General features: G+C 49.4%; 2 protein-coding genes across 5 annotated transcripts in view; one reads left to right on the top strand and one right to left on the bottom strand.

The window, feature by feature from the left end:
* The window catches only part of NGEF (neuronal guanine nucleotide exchange factor), a 108,093-nt gene extending 104,525 nt beyond the window's left edge, over positions 1-3,568 (bottom strand). Inside the window, exon 1 of the mRNA XM_058700941.1 lies at positions 3,367-3,568. Within this exon, the coding sequence (XP_058556924.1) occupies positions 3,367-3,553 (187 nt within the window). The 5' untranslated portion in view covers positions 3,554-3,568. The remainder of the gene's footprint in view (positions 1-3,366) is intronic.
* NEU2 (neuraminidase 2) overlaps positions 1-25,398 on the top strand; it is a 28,169-nt gene extending 2,771 nt beyond the window's left edge. Inside the window, exons 2-4 of one of the 4 annotated variants that reach the window (XM_058700965.1) lie at positions 320-452; positions 17,693-17,897; positions 19,220-25,398. In XM_058700965.1, the coding sequence (XP_058556948.1) occupies positions 17,697-17,897; positions 19,220-20,158 (1,140 nt within the window). In that variant the 5' untranslated portion in view covers positions 320-452; positions 17,693-17,696 and the 3' untranslated portion in view covers positions 20,159-25,398. Of the gene's footprint in view, positions 1-117; positions 453-9,244; positions 9,423-12,449; positions 12,758-17,692; positions 17,898-19,219 lie in introns of those variants that run through there. The other 3 variants (XM_058700974.1, XM_058700982.1, XM_058700960.1) reach the window with 3 other exon arrangements.
* The last annotated feature ends 1,529 nt before the right edge of the window (positions 25,399-26,927 follow it).

The raw sequence follows: 26,927 nt of genomic DNA, 5'->3' as shown, positions 1-26,927 counted from the left end.
GGGGGGGGGGGGCGGGGGATTGAAACACTGACACAAGCAGGTCATATGAACGTACTTGGGATTGAGCAACACTTCCTGAGTCAGCCACAGAGAAAAACCCTTGCCACTTCCAGATAGGACCTGGGGGGTCAGGGTCCTCAGGACCAGCTTGCCTTCCTTCCTTATCCCAGCTGGTCCCTGCCCCAGGGGATCCCAAGCTTCTCTGAGCCTTTGAAGGCATCATCCGAGATGCTTGTTCTCTGGGAAGCCTGTTCTGGAGGCTTTGTCTCTGGAGGAAGCATACTCATTAAATAATAATGAATCAGCGCCCCATTTTTAGACTCATCAAAGACCTGGAAAACTGACGGGCAGAGCTTCTAGCCGTGGGAGACACCGGTGCTGGTGTGTGAACCTCCAGCAGAAAGTGAAGGCGACAGAGGCAAGGCCAGCTAGTGCTGGAGTACGAGTGCAGGGTGAGTTCCCCGTGGGGTGTGTTGGCCATACAGACGCCCCACTGTGATCTCCAGGAGGCTTTGGGGCCCAGGCATCGTGGGTGGCGGACCCCCTCCACCCACCCTCCCTCCTCTCCAGCACACCTGTCCTCATGCTTCACCAGGTCCACACCTCTGCCTCTTCCCATCCCCCTGCCCTGGGGGGCTCCCGCTCCACCTTGCTGAAACTCTGCTGTCCCTTTCCCGAGAGTGTGCTATTTGAAGAGCTTGCAACATTCAGTTAGGGTAAGTGTGAAAAAAATGACCTTATTTTCAAGTTAGAGAGCCTGTTTTATAATACATGAAACCCTACCCATCAATTCTCCTCTTGTAAATAATTAAGAAGTGATGTAAGGTTGTTTAATGATACTCAGCTCCAAGGCCACTTCTCCACGCATCCCTTTGATGATAACTCCCACCTTCATTCCCCCATCCCAAAGGGTGGGCCAGTTGAGGGAGAAAGAGTGAGACATGGCCTGACCCAGGTTCCCAGACACCCAGGTTCTTAATTAGCCACCTGAGCTATTCTCCCAAAAAAACACACGAAGAGATGTTCCAGGCAAATGCCCCCCCCCCTTTTTAACGTTTATCTATTTTTGAGAGAGAGAGAGAGACAGAGACAGAGACAGAGCACGAGCAGGGGAGGGGCAGAGAGAGAGGGAAACACAGAATCAGAAGCAGGCTCCAGCTCTAAGCTGTCAGCACAGAGCCCGATGTGGGGCTCAAACTCACGGACTGTGAGATCCTGACTTGAGCTGAAGTCGGTGGCTCAATCGACTGAGCTACCCAGGCGCCCCTAGTGCTCAGTCTTTTGCCCTGACCCAGTGTGGCCTCTGGGGACTCTCAAGGACAACTGCCAATCAGGGAAAGGGGTGCAGGCTGACAGTCTTCCCTTGGATATTTCCTCCATGCCTGGAGCTCCACAGCTCCCAAAGTGGGGAAAGGTGACCCCAAGGTGAGGAGGCCTAGGGGAGCTCCCTGAGACGCCAAGGAGAGTTCCAGAAAGAAATGCCGGTAGGCTCAGAGATGTAACCTCCTGGCTGAGCACACCAAAATGCCTCTGAGCCCCACAATCCATCCCCATCTCTGGAGTGAGGAGGGTATTCTGTGCCCCCTTCCTGGAGGGAGGGCCCCTAACCTGGCCTTGGGGTTCTGATTCTCCTCCGTCACCCTGGTCGCATCTGTGCCCCAGCCCCTTTGGGAAGCCTCACCTGCCCAAGGTGCTCGGCAGTTGTTTGATGAAGGAATTAAGGAAGGAATTGTGTCATTCTGTGGTGGTGCCAGGGGTAACTCCAGGCGACAGAGCTGGCTCCTTACTTGGGGAGGCAAAGGGCTCATGTGCGTGGGGGGTGCCGGACTTCGGGCTGGCGGGCCCGCTGGCTGCCCAGACAGGGTCCGCAGTGGAGCCAGTAAGGCTGGGCTGTTAGGTCGGCCTCCGCTGAGCCTCTGGGCTGCTTTGTCGGCTGATGTAAGCCCCCTGGGCCTCCCAGCTGAGCCCAGAGAGGCCTCCCACAGGCAAGGTGGGGCTCTCCAGGCAATTGTCTTCCTCCATCTCGGGCCACCGGGGACAAAGCTGTGGCCCCCTACTCACACTGCCTTGGTTCTAGCCCCCCTCTCCAGGGGCCGGAGGAGGGGGTCCTCCCAAGGGAGGGGTTTGCAAGACACGACACTTGGGACTCCAGGAAGGGGCGGGGTTGAGAGTGGGGCTGAGGAGATGGTCTGATGTCTGATTTCCCAGAAAGCTTAGGACACCCACGGAGACACTGGTTCCCAGTGCTGTGAGCTGCGCAATGCCAAGGGCACTGGAGAAGGGGCAGGAATGAAAAAGGAAGAGAAAGCCTGAGTGAGAAACGGAGAGGGGAGGATACAGATGTGATGGTGGGCGGGGAGGGGGTAGGCAGTTGGGACGTTCCCACCAATGGTCTCACTGCATTGACACGAGACTTTGCCCGAAAGGCAAACACGTGTGAGCAGTCGGCACAACACGGCAGAACGGTCACGCGTACGGGAGCAGCAGGTCCTACCTGAGCTTTGCCAATGACCGTGAACGTCCAGAATTTCAAACGGAGAGACAGAATGAAAGAAACTACCCCACCACATCCAAGAGCACGGTGTCCCCAGACATTTGAGTCACACCATGCTTTGGCTTGACGCCAGACAGGTGTGCAAGTCTGGAAGGTTGGGGGGAGCGGGCCTTTTGTCCTTTTGAGATGGGACCCTGAGCAGCAGAGGCCCCAGCAGAGGGGGCAGCATTGCGATGGGCTACCACTTCGGGGCTAAGATTTCCGTTCCCAGGTGTGGTTCCTGACCTTGAGATTTGAGCCACGGCACATAGTAATCACGGTTTGTCTGGCACTTCACAGTTTACATACACGTTTTTTTATTACGGCTGGAGCCACGAGCAAGTGACCTAGGCGGCCACACAGGGCTCTGCTCTTAGAAAAGCCCCTCACTTGGTTTAATGCTCTACTGTTGCCATTCTTAATATTTTTTCATTCTTAATTTTTGAAATTCTTAATTAATTTTGAACCTAGGGCCTCACAAATTCATTTTTCATGGGGCCCTGCAAATTATGTAGTCAGTCCTGGGTTATTATTTTTTTAATCTCACTTGCCCCCCCAGAGCCATCACAGGAGAGGAGCCTGGAATGGATCATTACTCCACTTCACAGATGGGGAAACTGAGTCCCGGGAGGCTGTGGTGAAGCCAAGACTAGACTTGGTCTCCACAGTGAAATCTGGGGCTGTCTTCTCTCTTGGGGCTGTCTCTCAATGACTGGGTGGTGGCCTCCTTCCCTTTCACGCACCTGCCTGGGGTGTCTCCAATCCTGCCAAAACCCCCATTCCATCTCTTATTTCATTTTCTTTCATTAAAAATACCAAGATCATTAGCTCACCTGCCAATGAGGTGCTCCTGGGGGGTTGGGCCCCCCTCGACGACTCCTTCACCTCTCCTCTGTCTTGTCCGGGGCCCCAGAGCAAGCCGCCGTGTCCCCAGCAAGATCCGTGCACCCTCCACCCCGTCTCAGAGAGCCTGCAGCCAGGTAATTTGTCCTCTCCTGGAGAAGGCTCCCTGTGAAGCATTTCTGACCTCCAGACCCACGTCGGCTCAGAACTGGCCCCGTGCCCGTGACAATCACTTCCTGGCTGGGTGTTTACCTTCCTGGGCTCCATGGGCCCAGACAGGGTGGAGGCTGAACACCTGGCCAGAGGATACAGGAATGCAGGTGCTTACCCATGGTCAAGGCCGGCAACGGCTGTTGCCAAACCCTGGTACAAGGTAACAGGCCCAATGGTCCCGTGGCACACCTGATCCCTCACCCCTCAGCAATAGCTAGGCAGCCACACAGCACTAGAATCTGAAGCTTGGGAATGGGCTTGGGGTCCCCCAGGGTTCCATTCACTTCTTGCACGTTGCCATCATGCCTCAGCTTGATCACTTCCGGGTGTGGGACACTCGCTGTTTTGTGAGGGAACTTGCTCCATTTTTATTCTTGCTAACACCTACCTTCTATTCGGTGACAGGTACCGAGCTAAGTACTTTATTTAAGCACTTTAAGTAATCCTTGTGTATTCTCTATGAGCAGAGAATTATACCCATTTTAAGAATGCCAGAACAGAGGCTCAGAGAAGTTGATCATCTTGCCGAAGGTCACACAGCTAGTAAGTTGGGGATCCAGGATTCAAACTAGCCCAGTTGGTACTAGAACCTGGATTCTTAACCACTACCATCATTTGCCAAGTTTAATTGTCAGAATGTTCATTTTTGTAAACTCAAATCAGCCATTGTATTCGCTATCTCTTGCTGGCCACAAATTAATTCCAGACGTGGCGGCTTGAAACAACACACATTTGTTGTCTCATAGTTTCTGTGGGTCAGGCATCAGGGCACAGCTTAGGTGGTTCTCTGCTCAGGGCCTCACACAGGCTGTAATCCAGGTACTGGTGGGGCTGGGATTACATATCAAAGCTCCACTGGGGAAGGGTCTCCTTCCTTGCTTATGAGGTTGTTGGCAGCATTCAGTTCCTTGTGGGCTGTTGGGCTGAGGGCCTCAGCTCCTCACTGACTGTTGGCCTAAGGCCACCACATGGGCCTCTTCACTATGACACCTTGTCACCAGGAAGATGGAAGTCACTGTCTTTTGTAGTCTACTCACAGAAGTAACAGCCCATCACTTTTGTTGCCTTCTACTCATTAGGAGAAAGCCGTCAGGTACAGCCTACAATCAAAGGTAGGGGATTACACAAAGGCATTAATACCGGTAGGTAGGGATCGCTGAAAGAAAGAAGAGGAGAGGAGAGGAGAGGAGAGGAGAGGAGAGGAGAGGAAAGGAGAGGAAAGGAGAGGAAAGGAGAGGAAAGGAGAGGAAAGGAAAAGAAAGGAAAGGAAAAGAAAGGAAAAGAAAAGAAAAGAAAAGAAAAGAAAAGAAAAGAAAAGAAAAGAAAGAAAAGAAAGAAAAGTAAAAAGAAAAAGCAGGCCATCTTTGAAAACCTATCTATGCAACCATCTGATTACCACAAACACTGGTTTCAGTTTTGCCTCTGAAAACCAGAGAGAAGTAGTCTCTTATCCATCCATCCGTCCGTCCATCCATCCATCATCCACTCATCCATCCATTCACCCATTTACCCATCTACCAATCCATCCATCCACCCATCCGTCCATCCATCCATCCATCCATCCATCCAAACATCCCTTCACTCAATTAACAAACATTTCAGCAGGATACTTTAAGCCAGACCCCACATTATTAGGCTCAGAAGATATCAGAATAAATACAGTTATCCCTACTCGCCTTCACTGTCCCCCACCACCAAAGGCTCCTGGTTGGGCTTCCACATATACAGGCATTTCAGGGTGTGTCCGCCGAACAAGCTATTCTTCAGGAGCACCTTTCCTTCAACTGGTCCTTATATGCTACACTTCTGCAACTCTTTTTCTTCGTGCTCACTCTCCTTTCATTGTTGCACTTGTTAAAAACCCTTATCTTAAGCAGATCCTCTGTGTGAAATGTTATGGTAGCCGGGGCATGCATGCCTGTGTGTGTGAGTGCATCTGTGTAGGGTTCCATCTGATTTTCTTGGCATGCTTTCCCCCTTCCTCATTAGCAGTTTTCTTGTCTTCCCTTAGCTCCCAAGGGAAGTGAGCCTGAAGCTTTTTGGAGACACCCCTTCTGCCACCTACGCCCAGTGCAGGGCTGTGTCTGCAGTAAAGCAGACATTTGGTGGGGTGCCTGGTGGAGTGAGGGGAGGGGTAGAGCAGGAAGGTTACGCTCCTGGGTGGGCAGGGCCAGAGGGGCGCAAGGGGAATGTGGGCCCTGGCCCTACCTGCTTATGTCCCCATCTCCTGACCCTGCTCCCCAGGGCCCAGGGCTGAGTGAGTGAGCTCTTAAGAGAGATGATGAGATCTGTGGGATTTACATCTTGAGGTGGCCAGTGGATGTCTTAGGAGAGGAACTGTCAAATCTTTCATATGGGAGACAATTTATTTCACACCTTTGGTGGGCATCTAGTAAGTATAGTCACTGTGCTAGGCACTGGGGATACCATTGGTAGCATCTTGAAGGTGAATCTGATTTCTTTTTTTTTTTTTCTCCACCACTCCATCTCACTGCTTCAGAATAGGCCTCCAGCAGCTCTTATCCTGACTAGTGCAACGTCCTTTAAACAGGTCTCCTGGCTCAATTACTTCCAGTCCTTCCCACTCCATCCCACTCCGTATGCCTTGTGAATCTGCTAACAGCCCTGATCTTGTCACTTTCTTTCTCAAAAACACTTTACATAACCTCTGAGAACAGTTTCATGAGCATTAGTCTAGAAATGTTCTGTCTGTATATAACCTCTCTCTCTCTCATACACGCGCGCACACACACACACACACACACACACACACACACACATCTGTATTTTCCTTAGGTGGGGTCACAGCATGTTCACACTGTTCTATGTTGTCTTGGTGTTTTTCCAATTCTGCACACGTTGGAGTCCTTCACTCTTTAATGACCAGCTACTACTTCCCGTAATATATGCTGGGATGATACTGAGTGCCATGGACTGAATGTTTGTTTCCCTCAAAATTCGTATGTCGAAAACTAACCCCCAAAGTGATAGTATAGGAGGTGGGATCTGTGGAAGGCGATCAAGCCATGAGAATTTGCCTATGAGGAACCTATAAAGTCTTTACAAAAGAGATCCTGGAGAGCTCCAGTGCCCTTCCACTATGGCCATCTATGAGCCAGGAAGAGGGGTCCCACCAGACACTGAATTTGCCAGTGCCTTGATCTTGAACTTCCTACCCTCCAGAACTGTGAGAAATAGATTTCTGGTGTTTATAAGCACCCCCAGTCTATGGTATTTTGTTATAGGAACCCAAATGGACTAAGGCACTGAGAAATCCCTTTCAAAACTTGAGATGTCCTTGATCAGAAGCTTTTGTGATGTTTTCTGGGTGATAATTTTTGATAGATCACTAATGGACTTAATAATCACAAAATAATCATTTTAAAATGACTATTATAAATGTGCATTGGCAGAGATTGAATATTCAAGTGTATGAAGTTGAATTCCTTATTAAGAGAATTTCTTTTAAGATTGTCTAACTTCCTGTGTTGAGTTTGCTCTTGGGAGTGGAGAGAGGAGAGGAAATTTCAATGTTTTAAATTTAAAAAATTGTAGTGGTTGTTTTAAAAATACATTTTAGGGGCACCCGGGTGACTCAGTTGGTTAAGCATCTGACTTCGGCTCAGGTCATGATCTCCCAGTTCATGGGTTCAAGCCCCACATCAGGCTCTGTGCTGACAGCTCAGAGCCTGGAGCCTGCTTCAGATTCTGTTTCTGCCCCTCCCCCACTAGTGCTCTGTCTCTCTCTTTCTTTCAAAAAAATAAATTTAAAAAAATGTTAAAATTTTTAAAAATACATTTGAAATGTATAAAGGCCTGATCAGGGAAAAGAACTGAGCAGAAGCATGAATAATTACCATGATATCTATTGACCACCTCTGGGCCAGGCTCTGTTCTAAGCACTTTACACGAATTAGTTTGTTTAATCATCACTACGGTCTTATGATGAGAGAGCCAGGTATACAGAAGTTCAGTAGCTTGCCCAAGGTCACATGAAATTTCCTGAACATACAGAAATGCTGGAAAAAATATATATATATATTACATATATCATATTTGATCTCAAATACATATTTGATCTCAAAAGTAAGAAAGGTAAATCTCCAGGTGCCATAAATAAATAGGTAATTCTATATTTACCTATTTCTATTTCTATTTCTATTTCTATTTCTATTTCTATTTCTATTTACTAGCTGGTGAGCTAGTTTATTAGGGACTGTACAGACATAGCCAGGGTGTATGCTTGTTTTAAGTTCCCAGCAGTGAGGGCACAAGAATAAATACTCTGGACCTGAATACAGCAGAAAGTTTAGAAAGGAATTATGTCTCAGATGTAAAAAAGAAAAGAAGTCCCAGGCCATGGGTAGAAAGAGAATCGCTGAAAAGAAAATAGAGAACAAGCTGGGTTTGTACATGGGGTTAAAGCTTTTGCCACTTACAAAGTACAGATACTCTAAGACAGAAATTAAGAAAAAGTTGAGAAACTGTGAACCCTTAAGACTTAGGTTGAGACAACTGTGGGGAGGCATCCACAATCTGGGGCAATTCTGGGGGCATCTCCACCGCCACCCCCAAAAGATAATCCCCAATGAGGATGAGCTCATACATAAAAATTATAAAACATTTGGGGAAGACCAATATGAAGGAATAAATGAATATAAATGATTAAAACATTAGTTTAACAAATCGTAAAACATTTGAGAAAGTCCAATATGAAGAAAAACGTTCCATAAAAATGAGAGTTGACATAGGAGGAGATGAAAACAATGGAATAATATAAAAAGCGACATTTAAAAAATAAGTCTGTTTCAAGTGCTTAAAGAGGTAAAGTAGTAAACTATATAAAACAAGAATAGGAAATTAATTTTTTTTTAAATTAAGACTTCATTTTTTAGAGCAGTTTTAGATTCATAGCAAAATTGAGAGGAAGGTACAGAGATTTCTCATTTACCCCCTGTCCCCACCCGTGCACAGCCTCCCCCACTATCACCAACCCCACCAGAGTGGTATGTTTGTTACAATAAATGAATCTTCACAGACACATCATTATTATTCAAAGTCCATAGTTTACATTGGAGTTCACTCCTAATGGTGTACATTCTATGGGTTTGGATGAATATATAATGACATGTATCTATTATTTTGGTACATTACAGAGCATTTTCACTGCAGGAAAAAAAAATCATTTACGTTTCCCCTACTTACTCACCCCACCTCTACAATCCCTGGCAACCACTGATCTTTTTACTGTCACTATTGTTCTGCCTTTTCCAGAATGTCATAGACTTGGAATCACACAGTGTGGAGCCTTTTCAGATTGCCTTCCTTCACTTAGCAATACGCTTTATGTCTTTTCATGGTTTGATAGCTCATTTGTTTTTAGGGTGGAAGAAAATAATTTTAAAAAAAAGTAGTGTCAAAGAAGAACTAAATAGAAATTGTCGAAATATTAAAATGTTGCATTAAAAAATGCTTAGCTATGGAGAACCTGGCTGGCTCAGTCAGTAGAGCATGTGATTCTTGATCTCAAAGTTGTGAGTTTGAGTCCCATGTTGGGTCTAGAGATTACTTAAAAATAAAATCTTAAAAAAAAAAAAAAAAGCTTAGATAGACACAACTTTAGATTTGGTCATTTGAGCAATATATCTACCTTCTCTGGCCTCTGTAGCTCGTGTGCTTGTCTTTTCCCCCCAGATAGATAATCAGCACTTGGAGCTCTGGGACCTCATCCATGACCTCTCTTCATCTCCTCGGTCAGCATGGTGTTGGCTACATAGGATGTATTTGATGAATACTTTTGAACAGTTAATCAATTGATCCCTTGGAGTCAAATGTAAGTTAAATTTGAATGCTGAATCAAACCCATTTTTAAACTTTTTAAAAAAGTTTATTTATTTATTTTGGGGGATGTAGGGCAGAGAGACAGAGAGAGAGAGAGAGAAAGAGAGAATCCCAAGCAGGCTCTGTGCAGTGAGCGCAGAGCCCATCACGGGGCTCAAACTCCCGAATCATGAGATAATGACCTGAGACGAAATCGAGTCGGACACTCAACTGACTGAGCCACCCAGGTGCCCCAAGCTCATTTCTATACGCTCTTTAGGTCCTTTTAAAACCATACTTCTGCACTCAGTGGTCTGGCCAGGATAGAGTTAATAGCTACCCTTAAGCCACATTTTAAAGTCTTTCATTATATTACTTACCATTGTTTTTAAGATAATACCTTTTTATTTTTTTATTTTTTTAAAGTATTTTATTTTTTTTATTATTTTTTTTAACTGTTTTTAATGTTTATTTTTGAGAGAGAGAGACAGAGTGCAAGCAGGGGAGGGGCAGAGAAAGAGAGGGAGACATAGACTCCGAAGCAGGCTCCAGGCTCCGAGCTGTCAGCACAGAGCCCGACGCGGGGCTCGAACTCACAAACCGCGAGATCATGACCTGAGCCGAAGTCAGACGCCCAACCGACTGAGCCACCCAGGCGCCCCAAGATAATACCTTTTTAAACTAACAATATTCATATGCATCTGGAAGAATACAAGGAAGTAAATAAATATCATTGTAATCCCACTAGTTAAAGTCAATTAAAATTAATTAGTTTTGTTCCATGCAGTGTGCTAAGTTTGGGGGGTAGAGCAGTACGTATTTTGATACAATTTTTGTTTATTTTTATATAGATTCTTGAGTGTACAATAAACACGTTTACAAAAGTGGGATCCTACCTCGTATGCCATGTATCCTGCTTTTAATACTTCACACTGTCCCGGCATTTTCTCATGCATTATCTAATCTTTAAAACATGATTAAAAAAATTTTTTTTAATGTTTATTTATTTTGGAGAGAGACAGAGACAGAGACAGAGTGTGAGCGGGGCAGAGAGAGAGGGAGACGCAGAATCCCAATCTGGGCTGTCAGCAACAGAGCATAACGCAGGGCTCGAATTCATGAGACACGAGATGACCTGAGCTGCAGTCGGACGCTTAAGTGACTGAGCCACCCAGGTTCCCCTTTAAAACATGATTTTAATTAATTGGTGCCTAATATTCCATCGTATGGATGGATAGCAATTGCATTCACCAGTCACTATGCCTACGCTTATTAACCCACTTTTAAAACACCTCTTCCGTGGCCCAGTGAGTTAGCCAGAACACAAGAAGGACTTAGTAAAGGCATCAGCTTCAAGGTGATTCCCAGACTTCCCACACATGGGGTATGAGTCAGAGCTAGGAGGCTGGGTTTACTGGGCTTTTCACATAGGCTGGCCTTCGGGTGTGGCTTTTTTTCAAAGAAAAATTCAAGGTCAGACCACGGCTGTCTCTCTGAGAACACTGAGAGGGCTCTAGACCAGAGCAGGACAGGGAGCCCAGAACGTGCCATCCAGGGGACACCTCTGCTGTGAGGCAGCCAGAGAGAGCTGACCCCCGGGAGAGAACGTGCCAAGGAGTGGCTGCACCTGGCTCTGAGCTACCGGACCCGTCTGGAGCTCATGGTACTGTGAAAAGACTTTGTTCCGTGGACGGGAGGGGAACGGATTAGGAAGACCTCCCTCAGCCCCCCGTCCTAGACCACAACAGAAAGCGCACCTTGAACCAGCTGGACTGCCTTCTGATTTTTCCAGCTCCTCCAGCCTCAGCCACGCTGTCTGGTGGTGAGCTGAGGCGAGGTGGGTTATGCAGGTGGTCCCCGATGTACAGCGGTTCAACTTAGGATTTTTCAGCTTCGAGATGGTGTGAAAGCAGTATGCATTCAGCGAAAACCCTACATGGCACTTGGAATTTGGCCCTTTTCCCGGGCTAGTGATGTGCAGCCAATCCTCTCTCGTGACGGCGGGTCGGCGGGGGCTCCTAGCCAGCCAGCGACCCCCAAGGTCAACGACTGGCACGCTGACAGCTGTTCTGTGCCCACAGAGCCGTCCTGTCACTTTCAGCACAACATTCGATACATTCCATGAGTTAAGCGACAGTTCATTACAAAATAGGCTTTGTGTTAGACGATTTTGCATTAGACGATTAGCCCAACTTGCGGGCTACTGGAAGCATTCTGAGCACGTTTAAGGTGGGCTAGGCCAAGCGAGGATGTTCAGTAGGTTAGGTGTATTAAATGCATTTTCAATGTGTGGTGTTTTCAACTCCTGATGGGTTTATTGGGATGTAACCCCATTATAAGTTAAAGGAGCTCTGTATTTTCTGGCTGTGCACACGCGGATGACTCATCCTTCTGGGAATGAACTCACGGTCCATGAGTTAGGCTTGGGTATGGTGGGTGTGGAAGAAAAGGGCTCTTTGCCAGGTACTAGCACCTAGTGAGTCCTTGCCACATGCCAGATGCTGGGTTAAGAGATTTAAATGGGTTTATCTTGTATGATCTTCACGGCATTGGCCCTGCCCGGAAAGGTAGCCTCATCCGTTTGCTCAGTTGATGAGCACTGATGGAGCACCGATGATATACCAGAAACTTCTCTCAATACTGGGTTGTAGTAGCAGATGAGGCATATAGTCTCTGCTCTCATGCAGCTTGGAATCTACTGTGATGTTTTTTCTACCATTTTTCAGAGGAGGAAACTGGGGTCCAAGAGGTCAAGAAAGCTGCCTTCCTTACCCAGCTGGCCCTGGCAGAGCCAGAAAAGGAGCCGAGTCCGGCATGGCTCTAGCCTTTGCTCTTGCCCTCCCTGTACTTCCAAAGTGTCCCAGGCCTTGGGAAGCTTGGTTCCTGCTGGGCACACATTTTGCTCGTTGCAGCCATTTCAGAAGCAAGCTTGATTCAGGCTGTCCATGGCTCATTCTGATTCACTATGACTGTGCAGGGACCTGGACAGACTTCCTCCTGGTTAATGAGTACCAGCGTCCTAACTGGGCCAGGGCTGGGCCTGGAAACTGGCATCGCCCTGGAGCACATTGGCAGATGAGTGGGTGACAGAAATAGGGCCTCCCTTAGATATATATAGGCACTGGCACAATAGAGGAGGCCCTGCGACTCGAGATGAGCCCAGAGGAACTCAGGAGCCCCACTGTTCTTCTAGAAGCTGGATTGCCACTGCCTCTGCTACATACTCTGACTTCCCACCCAGGCGCCAGGATCTGACTCGGAACACTCTCCAAAAGCTGACCAACAGCTTTTCTTGGAACTGACCTACCTGTTCCTTTGTTAACATAAGCAAGAGCTCTTCTGTGCAAGGTAATTATGAAGTGACAACGATATGGGAATGTCTTAGACCATGGCAGTTCTAAAGAGCAGGACAGCTCATCACCCTCAACCCCCTGTCTTGGCACCCACTCTGTTCTTGGGGAGCCCAGAGTACCTGCCGGATGGGGAAAGATGTGGAGAAGGCTCTAGTTGGTCAGCTCAGGAAAACTTCTCATTCTGCCCCCAAGTTATATAGCTGGTCTGGACTTCGAGAAGGCAGCTCAGTGGTCCTATACTGTCATGGGAATCAAGAAAGCTCTTCTCAGCCCGGGGTAGGAATCCCAGCAATGCACTGGGCCCAGGCTGAGTTGTTGAACCCATTGGAAACAGAGTTTTCTTGGGAAAAGAAGCTGCTGGAACTTCAGTGTTGTGGTCCCCACATGCTTGCCTTGCTGGTGCTATGGGCAATCCAGACGCGGGCAGCTTCCTGCTCTTTGGAGAGCTGGTATTTCAACATGGTAGCCAACAGGCAAACATTGCCCCCAAATCTAACCCCCAAGAACAAGGGCTATTCCCCTGGGAAAAGCTGCAGAGAGTGCCTCTTGTCTTGTTCCCAAAATTATTGGTTCTCTCTTATTACTAGAGGTTCCTGGAGGGCAGGGACCAGCACTTATCTGTTGATCTGTTTCCTGGCACCTAGAGGGTGCTCAGTGCAAATCTAAGCTGCCAAGGTATCTTCCTGAAGTGGGCACATGGAGGCCTCTGGATGTGAAAGGCACCCATAAGGCTGTCCTCTCAACAAGAGAGAGAAGGCAGGCCGGACTGCTTGCGTTTTCTAGGAAAGCCTTTTCGATCTGAGTCTCAGCTATGGGTCCCATGACAGCAGAGCCCAGTGGTTAGGGGTGTGGGCTCTAGAATCTGGCAGCTCCAGGCTCGTACCTGGGGGGCCACCCACTCCAGGTCACCTCCTGCCCCCCTGACTCCACTTCTCAGTTTCCCTACATCCTAGATGGCAGCACTAAAGCCAGCCTCTCGGGTTGGGTGGGGAGAAGTGAGCTTCCTTATGTAAGATGCTTTGCTCTGGGCCTGGGCCCCACAAGACCACAAGCCATGTCAGCCGCTGGTTCCTTTGTGGGACCATCTGAAATCACTGCAATTCAACCATTTTTGACCTACGGTGTGGTGGTTTCTCATGGCTCAGCCTGACATTGTCACTTCGCTGACTGCCTGGATGGTGGCATCTGAGGCTGGGTTATGCTGAGGCCCCCTCCCCTCCCCTCCCCCCAGGAGTCAGCCCCCGCTGGAGATGGAGGAGCCTGCATGGTCACCTCCTATAGCTCCCTTCTTGTCAAGTGGGGAGATGGAACCCAGGGAGGTAGGTTCTTGCCCAAAGATACACAAGGAGGGAGGGGACCTAGGACTAGAATCTGATTTTTTTACTCCTAATTCAGTTCTCTTCTCTCTATGTTGCTCTCAAGCTGCTGCCATGATATGGGAGCCAGAGCTGGGTCCAGATGGGCCAGCTACCAACACGAGGTGCTATAAAGCACCAGAAATGTCACAAGGTGCCGGAAGATGGCATTTTCCAGAACCCCTCCCAGAGTCAGTACTGCGGGGAGTTAGAAGTGTCTTTAGTCCCACCTCTGGCACTTAAGTGTTAGTGAGCTCAGTTTCCTCATCTGTACAATGGGATAAAAAAAGTGGCGATTTCATAAGTGTGTCACGGGTATTATATAAGTGAATATTTATAAATTGTATTGTAAATACTAAAATTTATAGGGGTGCCTGGGTGGCTCAGACGCTTGAGTGTCCAACTCTTGGTCTCGGTTCAGGTCATGATCCCACGGTTCTTGGGATCGAGCCCCATGCAGGGCTCTGCACCGATTCTCTCTCTCCCTCTCTCTGCCGCTACCCCTTGGCCCCCACCCGCGTGCGTGTGCGCGTGAGCTCTCTCTCTTTAAATAAATAAATAAACTTAAAAAAATAAAATACAGTTTATAAATACAATTTACAAAAAAACTTTTTAAAATATAGCAGAGCACTTAAAAGAGTGCCGGCCCTTCGTAAAGGCCGTGTAGGTGTTGGTTATGATGATTATGAAGACATTTTTGGATCGGTATTGTCGGTGGGTGTGCCAGTTCGGGCGGGTGCTGAGTTGCCGAAAATGAGACGAGCCCTCCAGATTCTCTTTTTCCTCCGCACCTGCCCTCCTGTGTCTGCTTTGGCTCAGGATACACATGGGGCAAAGACTTAGCCTAGCAGCCCCTAGGGGACAGGGTTAACACATGTCCACAGCCTCCCCCTCCATGCCAGGCTCTTTTCCCACAGGGGCGTGGCTTTCAGCCTCACAGGTTTTCAGAGGGCAAGGCATTGGTGGGGGCATTTGTGAGGTCAGGTACGGCCATCCCTGTCGAGTGCTCAGACAGGTCCTGGTCCTAGCGAGCACTATTGGTATTTGACAATAAAGTTAAACCCTTCGCATCCTCACTAGAACACAAACTCCATCAGTCCACGGATTTATTTATTTATTTGTTTTTATTCACAAAGCGTATTCACAAGTTTCTAGAACAATGCAGGGCCCAAGGTAGAAACACAATAAATATTTACTATTTGAATGGAAAAATTTGTCCCCACCCTAAAGGAGAGCAGACTCTAAGGAAGGTGTCTGGAAAACAGTGCAAACCTGGAAGCTTGTAACAAATTCATCTTCTGCAACCCCCCCCCCCGCACCCCCCTTCCCTCCCCCCGCACCCTCAGCAACAGTTCCCTGGGGCCAAAAGAGGGACTTCCTAAAAAATAAATCGGGTTAGATCACTGCCTTGCCTAAACAAATCCGAAATCTTCCCATTGCCTCCAGGCTAAAATCCAACTCTGATGGTCAGTGAGCACCAGCTCAACCTCATTAGTCATCCCGGAAATGCAAATCAAAACCACAGTGTGATGCTACTTAACCCCCGTAGGATGGCTGTTATCAAAAAGACACAATAACCAATGTTGCATTGAGAGATTGGAATCTTGACCTGGCTGGTGGGAATGTAAAATGTTGCGGCTGATGTGGAAACAGTCAGGCAGTTAGTGTTACCATATGACCCAGCAATTCCACTCCTAGGTACATTACCCAAGATACACGCCCAATAAACTGTTGATCGGTTTTCTGGAGAACGCTGTTTACCCTGCCTCTTTCTCCCCCATTTCATTTTTATTTTTAATCATATTTGATTCTTCCCCATCTACATTTCTTTTTTTTTTTAATTTTTTTTTTTTAACATTTATTTTTGAGAGATAGAGACAGCGCGTGAGCAGGGGAAGGGCAGAGAGAGAGAGGGAGACACAGAATCTGAAGCGGGCTCCAGGCTCTGAGCTGTTCAGCACAGAGCCCAGACGCTCAAACCTACAAGCCGCGAGATCAGGACCTGAGCCGAAGTGGGACGTCAGAGGCTTAACCCACTGAGCCCCCCGGGCGCCCCTCCCACCTACATTTCATAACAAAGTTTCAGCGTAGCCACCCTTCTGTCTACTAAACTCCATGTTCCTGGATGACAGTTTCCAGGTCCAGATTTTACCATGAAGACTTACCTCTTCCGCTCACGTTTAGGCAATCACACATTTTTACCTTGTGCAGTGTTTGCCCTCATTAGTTTTATTTTGTTATTTTGGCCTAGCAATAATATTCATTGTGGATTGAATAGAATACCGGTAGATTGCACTCGTTTCTCAGAAACGTTGAATTAACTTTTAGAGAATCCCCGGACGTGGTAGGAAAGGGTGCAGAGGAGAGGCTGTGTGCTGCTTACTGCTCACCCCACTTTCCAGGCAGGGCTCCCCAGGAAGCAGGCTCCGAAATGGACAGGAGGTTTGTGGGGGCGCCTCCTGGGGTCAGCTTGGTGGAAGGGAGGGGAGGGCAGTAGGAGCAGGCAAGAGAAGGGGGGCTGTGATGCAGTGTCTGGGAAGCCTCAGTGGAGCCCACGGGAGCCCTGGAGCTGGGCTGGTCCTTGAGAGCATCTCAGGTAGGACGAGGGAGCCAAGTCTTTACGTTCTGGGCAGGCTGGCTGGCAGGTGGAGCCCTTCCTGGGGTATGATCTCGGTTCTTTTCAGCTGCTGGCAGTCCTGTCCCTCCCCTGGGCTGACAGCTGAGGCCCATCTGTTCTGCAGCCAGCACTCCCTGAAGCTGGGGTGAAGTCACCCTGAAGGGGGAACCAGGTGGCCCGGCACAGGGACCACTGTCACCCACCATCACCAAGTTACCTCCAGCTCTCCCTACCCTTTCTGGCCAAATACTTATTTTTTTTTTTTCTTTTATTTTCTTATATGTCCGAAAGACCCTTCCAGCCTGGGTGGGGTGTCAGGAGCCTCTGTCTTCCATTGCCTGCACCCCCTCCCTGTCCCGGGGGGGGGGGGGCGAGGAGCCCCCATGGTGGGTGCAACTGGGCCTCCCCTCAGGCAGCCTGGGGATGAGAGCCTTGAGAATGGAGCCTGTTTTTTTCCCACATTTTTTTTTTCTTTTTGCTAAGGCAACTTTCTAGGGCTCTGCAGTTATAAAAAAAACTCCCATGTGTCATTTTCTGGCAGCCGGACAGCTGCGGAGCGCCCCTCGGCAAGCACTCCTTTCCCACTCAAGGTTTAGCATTTGATTGATGAGTTGGGTTTGGGAAAAGCAGTTGAAGGTTATCACGAATCTGTTGTAAGGAGGTTTGTTAACTTATAATAAAAATACGGCACAGAATACTCTTTTCCGAAGACCTCGTCTCCCATGTCTCACGCATACACGGCTGCCAGGCCCTACGAGGGGCATGTGCACAGTTGGCAGAAAGGGTCTTGGAATGTCATAAAGGGGGATGAGCCCCCACTGGGAAGAAGGACAGGTCACCCCAACGTCGGGTGGCTTGCCCGCGGGGTGAGCAGCCCCTGCCTGGGAGGGTGGCCGTGGCCCCGTCTCAGGATGTGAATGCAAGAGATTCACCTGCCTGTCCTGTGCCCTCCCCCAAGCCCCATGGAGTCGTGCCCCATCCTGCAGAAGGAGAGAGTGTTCCAGTCAGGAGCCCATGCCTACAGGATCCCCGCTCTGCTGTATCTGCCTGAGCAGAAGACAGTGTTGGCCTTCGCAGAACAGCGGATAAGCAAGAAGGATGAGCACACGGAGCTGATCGTCCTGCGCAGAGGAAGCTATGACGCATCCACCCATCAGGTCCAGGTAAGGCAGGGCGAGGCTACACGTGCTGGGAATCCAGGGGCCATGACATCCTTAGATGGCCGGCGTCTGGGGAACAGAGGGACCAGACACGCTGAATCCCAAGAGGGGCCCAGAGACCCATCAGAGATGGGGCGGAGAAGGTGTCCCCAGTGAGGGTGACCCACATGGGGTCACCGTGAGCAAGTTCAGCTGGCCTGGCTGCTTCTGCTTTCTTGCATAACAGGACAAGTCGGACAGGGAAACGGATGTTCGGACAGCTCCCCGCATCCCTGAAAACCTGAGGGAGGGGTAGTTTAGTATCACATAACATGGGGGGCGGGGGGGAGGGAGTGTATCCTTTTAGTAAAATTAACCTGGGGAGCAAGGTAAAGGTTGGAACTTGTGTCTTGAGATTGCAGCACGTAGACCAAGTATTTAATTTTGATGAAGACACCCAAGGCTGGCTTATCACATTTGAAGGGGTTAATATACTATTATCATTATTCCATGGTCTTTATGACACAGTACCCAGCCAGAGCGTGGGGTCTGAAGCAGATGGACTTGGGTTCAAGTCCTGGTTCTACCACCGATCAGAGGCATGGGCTTGGGCAACTCATCCATGCTGTCTAAGCCTCTCATTCCCCAGACGGGAGACGGAGCTGGTAACACCTGTCCCCCAGGAGTCAGGGATTAGTGTTAGACGACATAACAGACACCGTGCTCTGGGCACGGTGTCTACCCCTCGAACCGTTCACTGGTGGAGGGCTATTAATGGACGGAGATAGAGAGCAGAGCTGCTGCGTGTAGGCCACAGACTCAGGAACCGTGGAAACTCCTTGTGAGTCCTCGGTGTTGTGGTGCTATCCCTCCTAGGCTGCATTAATAGACTGTGATGTGTAGCAAATGGGAGGTGATTGTCACATTCTGCCCCGTCATGGCCAGACTACTGGAGTTACTCTAAGGCTTTATTTTTCAAGAATGGGAAACTGGACCGGGCTGGTGAGTGGAAGGGACCGGGATGAACCTGGGAACGGCTGTGCCCCGATCCTCTTCGTATGCTGCGGTCTGGCACTCTGCGGGGGCTCTGCAACATCTGTTGCTGGAAACGGCAGCGGTAGCCCCTCGAGTGAACAGTGTGCTGCCGCGGAGGGAGTACGGAGGGGCCGGGCTCTCAGCGCTCCGGGGAGACGTTGCGCGGGTGGATGCGTGCTGCGTGACCTTTGACGTTTCTCCCGTGGGATGCGCCACCTGCCGGTCTCCCCGCATTGCAGTTCCTGTCACTGCCGCTGTCCCCGGCCATTTCAAAGTCGTTTTTCTCCTCCTTCCTGTCTCCTCACATTCAGTGGCACGCTCAGGAGGTGGTGGCCCAGGCCCAGCTGGAGGGCCACCGGTCCATGAACCCAAGCCCCTTGTACGACGAGAAGACAGGAACCCTCTTCCTCTTCTTCATCGCCATCCCGGGGCAGGTGTCCGAGCACCACCAGCTCCACACCAGGGTCAACGTGACACGGCTGTGCCAGGTCACCAGCCCCGACCACGGGAGGTCCTGGAGCCCCGCCCGAGACCTCACTGACTCCGCCATCGGCACAGCCCACAAGGAGTGGGCCACTTTTGCGGTGGGTCCGGGGCACTGCCTGCAGCTGCGCAACAGGACGCGGAGTCTGGTGGTGCCCGCCTACGCTTACCGGAACCTTCACCCCCACCGGCGGCCTTCGCCGTTTGCCTTCTGCTTCGTCAGCCATGACCATGGGCACACGTGGCAGAGAGGGAACTTCGTGGCCCAGGACACCGTGGAGTGTCAGGTGGCCGAAGTTGGGGGTGCAGAGCAGAGGGTCGTGTATCTGAACGCGAGGAGCCCCCTCAGAGCCAGGGTCCAGGCCGAGAGCACCAACGAGGGCCTCGACTTCGAGGAGGCCCAGCTAGTGGAGAAGCTCGTGGAGCCTCCGCACGGCTGCCAAGGGAGCATCGTCAGCTTTCCCGGCCCCGGGGCGGGGACGGACGCCTCGGACAGATGGCTGCTGTACACTCACCCCACCGACCCACGGCAGAGAGCCCACCTGGGCGCGTACCTCGGCAAGCCGCGCCCGGGCCCCGCGGCCTGGTCGGAGCCCGCCCTGCTGGCCACGGGCAGCTGCGCTTACTCAGACCTCCAGAGCATGGGCACCGGCCCTGACGGGTCACCGCAGTTCGGGTGTCTGTACGAATCGGACGATTACGAGGCGGTCATGTTCCTCGCGTTCACCCTGAAACAAGCCTTCCCAGCTGAGTTTTTGTCTTCGTGAGCCAGCTGTGTGCCATCCAGGAAGGACTCCCGCCGGCCTGGGGCCCCCTTTCCTCCTGAACACCCCGAGTGAGAGGCCCGTGGGTTTCCCTCTGGGCTCTGGGGGCCAGCTCTCGGCTCCCCTCACTGAAACCGTGTGCAGACGTCTGCCTCTTGGCTCTCTTCCTGCTTGGATGTTTCTGTCCTTCCGAGGGATTCGGTTTTCAATCAGAAGTCGAAGGAACCTGGCTTCCCACAGCCCCTCGACAGGGAAGATGGGGAGACGTCGCTCTGCATGGCTCAGCCTGCCTGTTGCCCCCCCAGCCCCGGCTTCCGTGCGGATCCTGATAAATGGTCGAGTCCAGCCCATTTCTTCTTGGTAAACGCTCATCATGTTCCTGGGAGGAGACGGAGACAAAGATGCAAATTAGCAGAGGGGTGTGTGTGCATGTGAGTGTGCATGTGCGTGTGCGTGTGTGTGTGTGTGTGTGTTTGTGTGTTTGATGATGCTTTAGAGCAGACAGCATGGGAGACAGCTTTGCAGGGAGGTAAGGGGGGGCTAGGAAAATTAAGGTAACTCCTCAAGCTGCCGTAGCAAATCAGTACAAACTTGGTGGCTTAAAATAACAGAAATTCATTCTCTGACCGTTCTGGAGGCCGGAAGTCCAAAATCAAGGTGTCAGCAGGACCTGGGGAGAACCCTTCCTTGCCCCTTCCGGCATCTGGTGACCCCAGGCAGCCCTCGGCTTACGGCTACCTCCCTTTAATGCCTCTGTCTTTGAATGGCTTTCTCCCCTTCCCCTGTGTTTTTCTCTCCATACCTGGGTAACCCAGGATGATCCTTCACTCAATTATATTTGCATAGACTCTTTCCCGAAGGATGCCACTTTCTCCGGTTCTGAGGGTTAGGACGTGGATCTATCTTTTGGAGCCGCCACTCAACCTGCTACAGTCATCCATCCTAAGTTATTTTTGTACGGGTGATGCGGCTAAAGGTAGGAATGAAATTCAGACGAATCAGATAATTCAGAAGAGGGAAGTGGGCAAGAGGGGCTGGGCTGTCGGATGTGCGTCTGTGGCACAAAGCTGCTCCGGGGCGTTCAGCCTTTGCCATGACAGGTATGCCACCATGTGGAAAGAGAGAGGGTCAGGGGTGTGCTTGTGTAGATCTTGCTGTGTAGAAAGAGCAGGGAGAAGGCCGCTTCTGGTTGTCATGAGGGTGATAACCTGAGAGGGGGCCCGCCCCGGGTGGAGGGGGCTGATGCTTCTTGTCATATGTCCCAAGTCCATTCGCCCCCTCCCCCCATCAGAGCCCCTCCTACTGATTGGATCAGTCTAATAGTTTGATGGCAGGGATCGATGACAACAGTCATGGATTCTTGCAACGGAGCCGAGTCTCCATGTGGCCAGGCAGTGGTTAAATGGAATTTTCACAGGGTAGGGAGCTGGAGGTGTGGCTTTTGTTCTGGGTGTTTCCTGGCCCTGGCCTCCTATCTGGGTGCTACTTCTCTGTGTGGGGTTTTGTGAAATCCAGCTGGAAGGACAAGGAGTTAGGGCCTGCTCGTTGCTGGGGTGGAAAGTAGAGCTCCTCTGCGTTGGGAATGTCACCTGCTGTCTTCTAAACCCTGCGAAGTTAGCTGTGCAGAGCCCAGAGGCCTGGTCAGGAGAGCGAGGACAGGGCCACACAGGCCAGGAGCAGTGCACTAAGAGGTTAAGAGGTAGGGTGGTGCCACAGTGTGTTATTCAAATCAGGACACTTTTGAGAGTGAAAGGAGAATGTTATTAATAATTACACCAAGACAGTGGGCATCAGCCAGGACCGTCCCAGATAAACTGAGAGCTTTATTAGAGAAAGACCCACCGAGGATTGTGTCGGGAGCTGGCCTCTGCTAACCCCTCTGGAAAAGTCAATCATCTGCTAATGGTCTGGAGATGAGTCGGGAATACGATAAGACATCCGGACACTGCCAAGCTCAGAAAATTACTCCCTTAGACTCTCTCCATTCACAGAAGTCAGTGGGTCTCCATTACAACTGCTTTTTAGAATTCCCTGGAAAGCTTATAAACTGTGGTGATGCCTGGGCTCCAGCCCCGACCAACTGATACAGAATCTCTGGTGGTGGCGTCCAGGGATGAGTATTTTTTTCAAAAGCTCCTCAAGTTATCCTAGTGAACATAAGGATCAAGAACTGCTAGCACAGATCTCTAAATTTCCTTCTACTTCTTAATGTATGCAAATATCAAAGTCTTCTGATTTGAGTGAAAAAAAGCAAAAGTTGATTTGGTTAAAGTCGGACTTATCCACTCATTGAAAAACACCACTAAGAGAGTGAAAAGAAAAGCCATAGATGGGGAGAAGATATTTATAACACACATGTCTGGCAAAGCACTTGTATCCAGAATCTATAAAGAGTCCCTACAAACCAATAAGAAAAAGACAATCCAACGAAAATGGGCAAAGGACTTGAACAGGCACTTCACAAAAGAGGATATCACAAAGGCTGCTAAACACGTTTGTCAGAGAAATGCAAATTAAAACTATGAGATACCCACCAGAATGACTACAGTGAAAAAGATCGACAACAGCAGGTATTGGCAAGGACATGAAGCGACCGGAATTCTCATGCATTTCTGGAGGAAGCGTACCTGGTGTGACCACTTTGGAAAGCTGTTCAGTAGTATCTACTAAAACTGAACATGCAAATACTCTATGACCCAGCACTTCCTCTCTGCAGTACGTCTCTAAAAGACACGAATGCATATAGCTGCCAAGGACACGTATTAAGAATGTTTCTGGCAGCTTTGTTCGTAAGAGTCCCAAAGGGGAAACAATCCAAATGTCCGTCGATATCAGAATGGATAACCGAACTGGGCAATATTCGCGCAAAGGAATATTTCACGACAATAGAAGAATGAAGTACTGCTACACACGAGAGTGTAGGTGGTTTTCCAGACATTATATATTTGTGCGAATGAAGCCAGATTCAAAAGACTACATACTTGATGACTCTATTTATATGAAGTTCAGGAACACGCAAAACAAATCCGTGGTGTATAAGTCAGGAAGGTAGCTATTTCTGGAGGAGGATAGCTGTTCATGGGGAGCTAGGAGGAGTCTTCTGGGTGCTGGAAACATTCTACTATTTGATCTGGTGCAGCGGAGGAGGGCTAATTCTCATGAGAGAATTCGATGAGCTGTACACACAAGATTTGTGTACCTTAAAAGTTCAACTGAATAGTGGATTTGCTAGTTAAACCTCCAAATCAGTATATTATATTGGGTTGTAATAAAACTTTGGAAATGAATTTTTTTAATTAAAAAAAATTTTTTTAATGCCTATTTTTTAGAGAGAGAGAGAGACAGAGCATGAGCGCCGGAGGGGCAGAGAGAGAGGGAGACACAGAATCCGAAGCAGGCTCCGGGCTCTGAGCTGTCAGCACAGAGCCCGATGCAGGGATCGAACTCACGAGCCATGAGATCATGACCTGAGCCGAAGTCGGACACCCAACCAACTGAGCCACCCAGGCGCCCCAGAAATGAATTTTTGTGATAAACTTTTTTAGGGGGAACCATTTTAGACTTACGGAAAATTTGCGAAGATAGTATGGAGTGTTCCCATATATCCCACACTCAGTTTCTCCTAGTGTTAACATCTTATGTAACTGTGGTACATGTATCAAAACTAAGAGATTAACGTTGATGCACTATTACTAAACTCTAGACTTCATTCGGGTTTCACCAGTGTTTCTACTAATGTCCTTTTTCTGTTCTTGGATTCAATCCAGGATACATTTAGTACATTTAGTGAAACTGAATTTTTACTATAATTTGTGTCCATGGAGACATACACGTATCCACAGACCGATACACGGCCCCTCCCCTTGCCGTGTGAGGCCGAGGAGACGAGAGGGCTTGGGGCACGTCCAGGGCGGTCGCCTCGGAAGGCCCAGAGCCTGGCCCCGCAGAGAGGGCAGGCAGGGTGGTCTGCTCGACCCATTGGTGCCCGTAGAGAAGATCTGCCCCTCTCAGGAGAGACTCTGTCTCTGCACAGCGCGATGAGCTGGGGGCAACACGATAGCCACAGAGAATTACTGGAACTTGTCCATTCTTAGAGGTAAGGCCACATGTGGTGAGACACAGCATGTTAGCCTGTAGAGACGGAAGTGAACTTGAAGTCTTTTAAGTCCAGCCTCCTCACTGAGGGACGGGAGGAGGTGACAGCAGGTTCTGTGAGGTCCGATGACTTCCTCAAGACCACACAGCCCGTGGCAGGGCCGGGAAAGCAAGTGGGTTTCTGACCCTTGACCAGTGTCCCCACCTCCGTGCTGAGTTGTCTCCATTGTCCCTGTCTGACCATGCAAGGAGTACAAAGGGGTCTGTGTGTCCAGATTCTGGGACGTGGAGCTCTGCTCAGCCTGTCTCTGGAGCCTGTGCCCTTGGTTAGCCCCGGGTGCAACGCCTCCCTCGCTGGCATTCCCTCGTGGCCTCACCAGAGAGGGCGGAGAGATGCCAGCCCGGGCGTCTGGGAAGGCAGCACCTCCTGCAGAGCCGAGAGGCGTCGGAGAGCTTGGTGCTCCAAGTCCCTGCTCTGCGCTGTGAGATTTTAGAGCCAGCACCACACCACCGCCCACACAAATCCCCATCCCGTGAAGAAGAAAGGAAGAAATCCAGTATTTAAATGTGATACTTTAATCACACTGCTCACAAGGTGAGAAAGCTGACTGTACTTTTGGCAAGGTGTTTCTTTTTCAAATTCCATTTTTGTACTGTTTTTAGGGGAGGATTTCAAGGGAATAGATGCCAACCATTTGGAAGTACAAAGAGGCAGGATAAAACCACCCGTAATCCCACTAGGCAGAGGCACATTTTCTTCTGGTCTTCTATCTGTGAGATTTGCTGAGATCGTGCTGCAGAATCAACGTGGGATGGTGCCTTTCCTCCCCACTTGACATTATACCCGAAGCATTTCCCCCATGTTATATTCTTGCAAAAGACAATATGTCGAAGAAACATACAGTGAACTATGCAGTCATTCTTGGGTATTAGAAATTGAAGGTACTTTTACTTCTTTTCTGTTATAAAAACACTGAGATGAACATCTTTGTGAGTAAACCTCCGTCTTTATCTGTGATCATTCTGTAAACTGAATCCTCTAAAAGGAATTACTGAGTCGAAGATGAACGTGTGAAATCTCTTGAGATGTGTTGTTTGCAAATGTAAAGTGCAACTCTTCATTATGAATTAAAATGTCTTGAAATGGCTTTTTTCTTTTATATTTTTCATATTTTTATATTTGTATTCTGAGCTCCTGGAAAAATTGAATTAAGGGGCGCCTGGGTGGCGCAGTCGGTTAAGCGTCCGACTTCAGCCAGGTCACGATCTCGCGGTCCGTGAGTTTGAGCCCCGCGTCAGGCTCTGGGCTGATGGCTCGGAGCCTGGAGCCTGTTTCCGATTCTGTGTCTCCCTCTCTCTCTGTCCCTCCCCCGTTCATGCTCTGTCTCTCTCTGTCCCAAAAAAAATAAATTAAAAACGTTGAAAAAAAAAATTAAAAAAAAAAAATTGAATTAAGTCACGTATTTGTTCCTTAATTCATAAGTCATGGTTCCTACTCTCTCCCTACATGGTTTATGATCTGGCTTAAAGACCAGTGGTAGACACACATACAGAAAATTCTAGAATCACAGAGGTAAGAAAGCCCTTCCCCGAATATTCTCTGGTCTAAATGTGTTCATCTGATGAAGGAAAAAGTCCTGGGAAGGGGGCATGACTTGCTCAGAGGCCCCTGTGTATCCCCCCACCTCCCTCCTGCTCTGGACCAGAAGTTCCAGGGTCCCAGCAAAAGCAGGTGGAATCCTAATGACTGTCAGTTCCTTTACTTTTCTTCGGGCCCAATGGGTCACTGGTTGAGCATGCAGGCCCTCCTTTCTGCCCAAGGACGTGCATTACTCAGGCACTGAGCTGATGGTAGAAAACAACAGTGAATGTCCCTTGAGGCCTGACTGTGCACCAGGCATTATTCCAAGCCCTTTGCAGGTGTCCACTCATTTATTCCTCATCCCGATACTATAAGGCAGGTTACTATTATTGTCCCCGTTTTACAGAGGAAGAAGCTGAGGCAGAGAAAGATGAAGCCCCTTGACCGGGATCGTACAAGCCGGTAAGTGGCCAAGCCAGGTGGTCAGGTTCCCGAGTCTGCCCTTGTCCTGCGTGGCCGAAGGGGAATGACAGCTGGGAAGGAGTTCAACCATGAACAAGTGTCATAGCACAGAGCGAGAGATCCCAATGCAGAATGCAAGTCCAGGAGGACAGGGCCTGTGTTCCCTGCTACATCGTGGGGTCTAAGACAGTGTCTGGGTGTATGGGAGCTCTCAGTCATTATGTGTTGAATGAGTGAATGAATGAATGAACGAACGAACACATCAAGGTACCAATGTGGTCATGCTGGAGCCCAGAGTGAGTATAGGGGATGAGACGATCAGGCAATTCCATGATGGGTCTTGAATGGCTTGGTACAACCTGCCAGGGAGCTTGCCTTTCATCCTGTGATAACAGAAAGGCATCAGGAGATCTGATCTGGAGGAGACGCAGACTCAGAGGTGCAGTTCAGAAAGAGCTTGGTAGAAATTTGGAGGACAGAGTGAGAGATTGTGTGTGTGTGTGTGTGTGTGTGTGTGTGTGTTTGGGGGTCGGGGGATCCTGAAGGAGGACAGGCTAGTGACAGTCCTCTGGAAAAGTCCAGGGGGCAAATGATGTCAGGGTGAACGAAGCCAGGACCAGAGAGGCTGTATCG

Source organism: Neofelis nebulosa, chromosome 2 (genome assembly GCF_028018385.1).
Source record: "Neofelis nebulosa isolate mNeoNeb1 chromosome 2, mNeoNeb1.pri, whole genome shotgun sequence".
Taxonomy (NCBI): Eukaryota; Metazoa; Chordata; class Mammalia; order Carnivora; family Felidae; genus Neofelis; species Neofelis nebulosa.
This window is presented reverse-complemented; position numbering and strand designations above follow the sequence as displayed.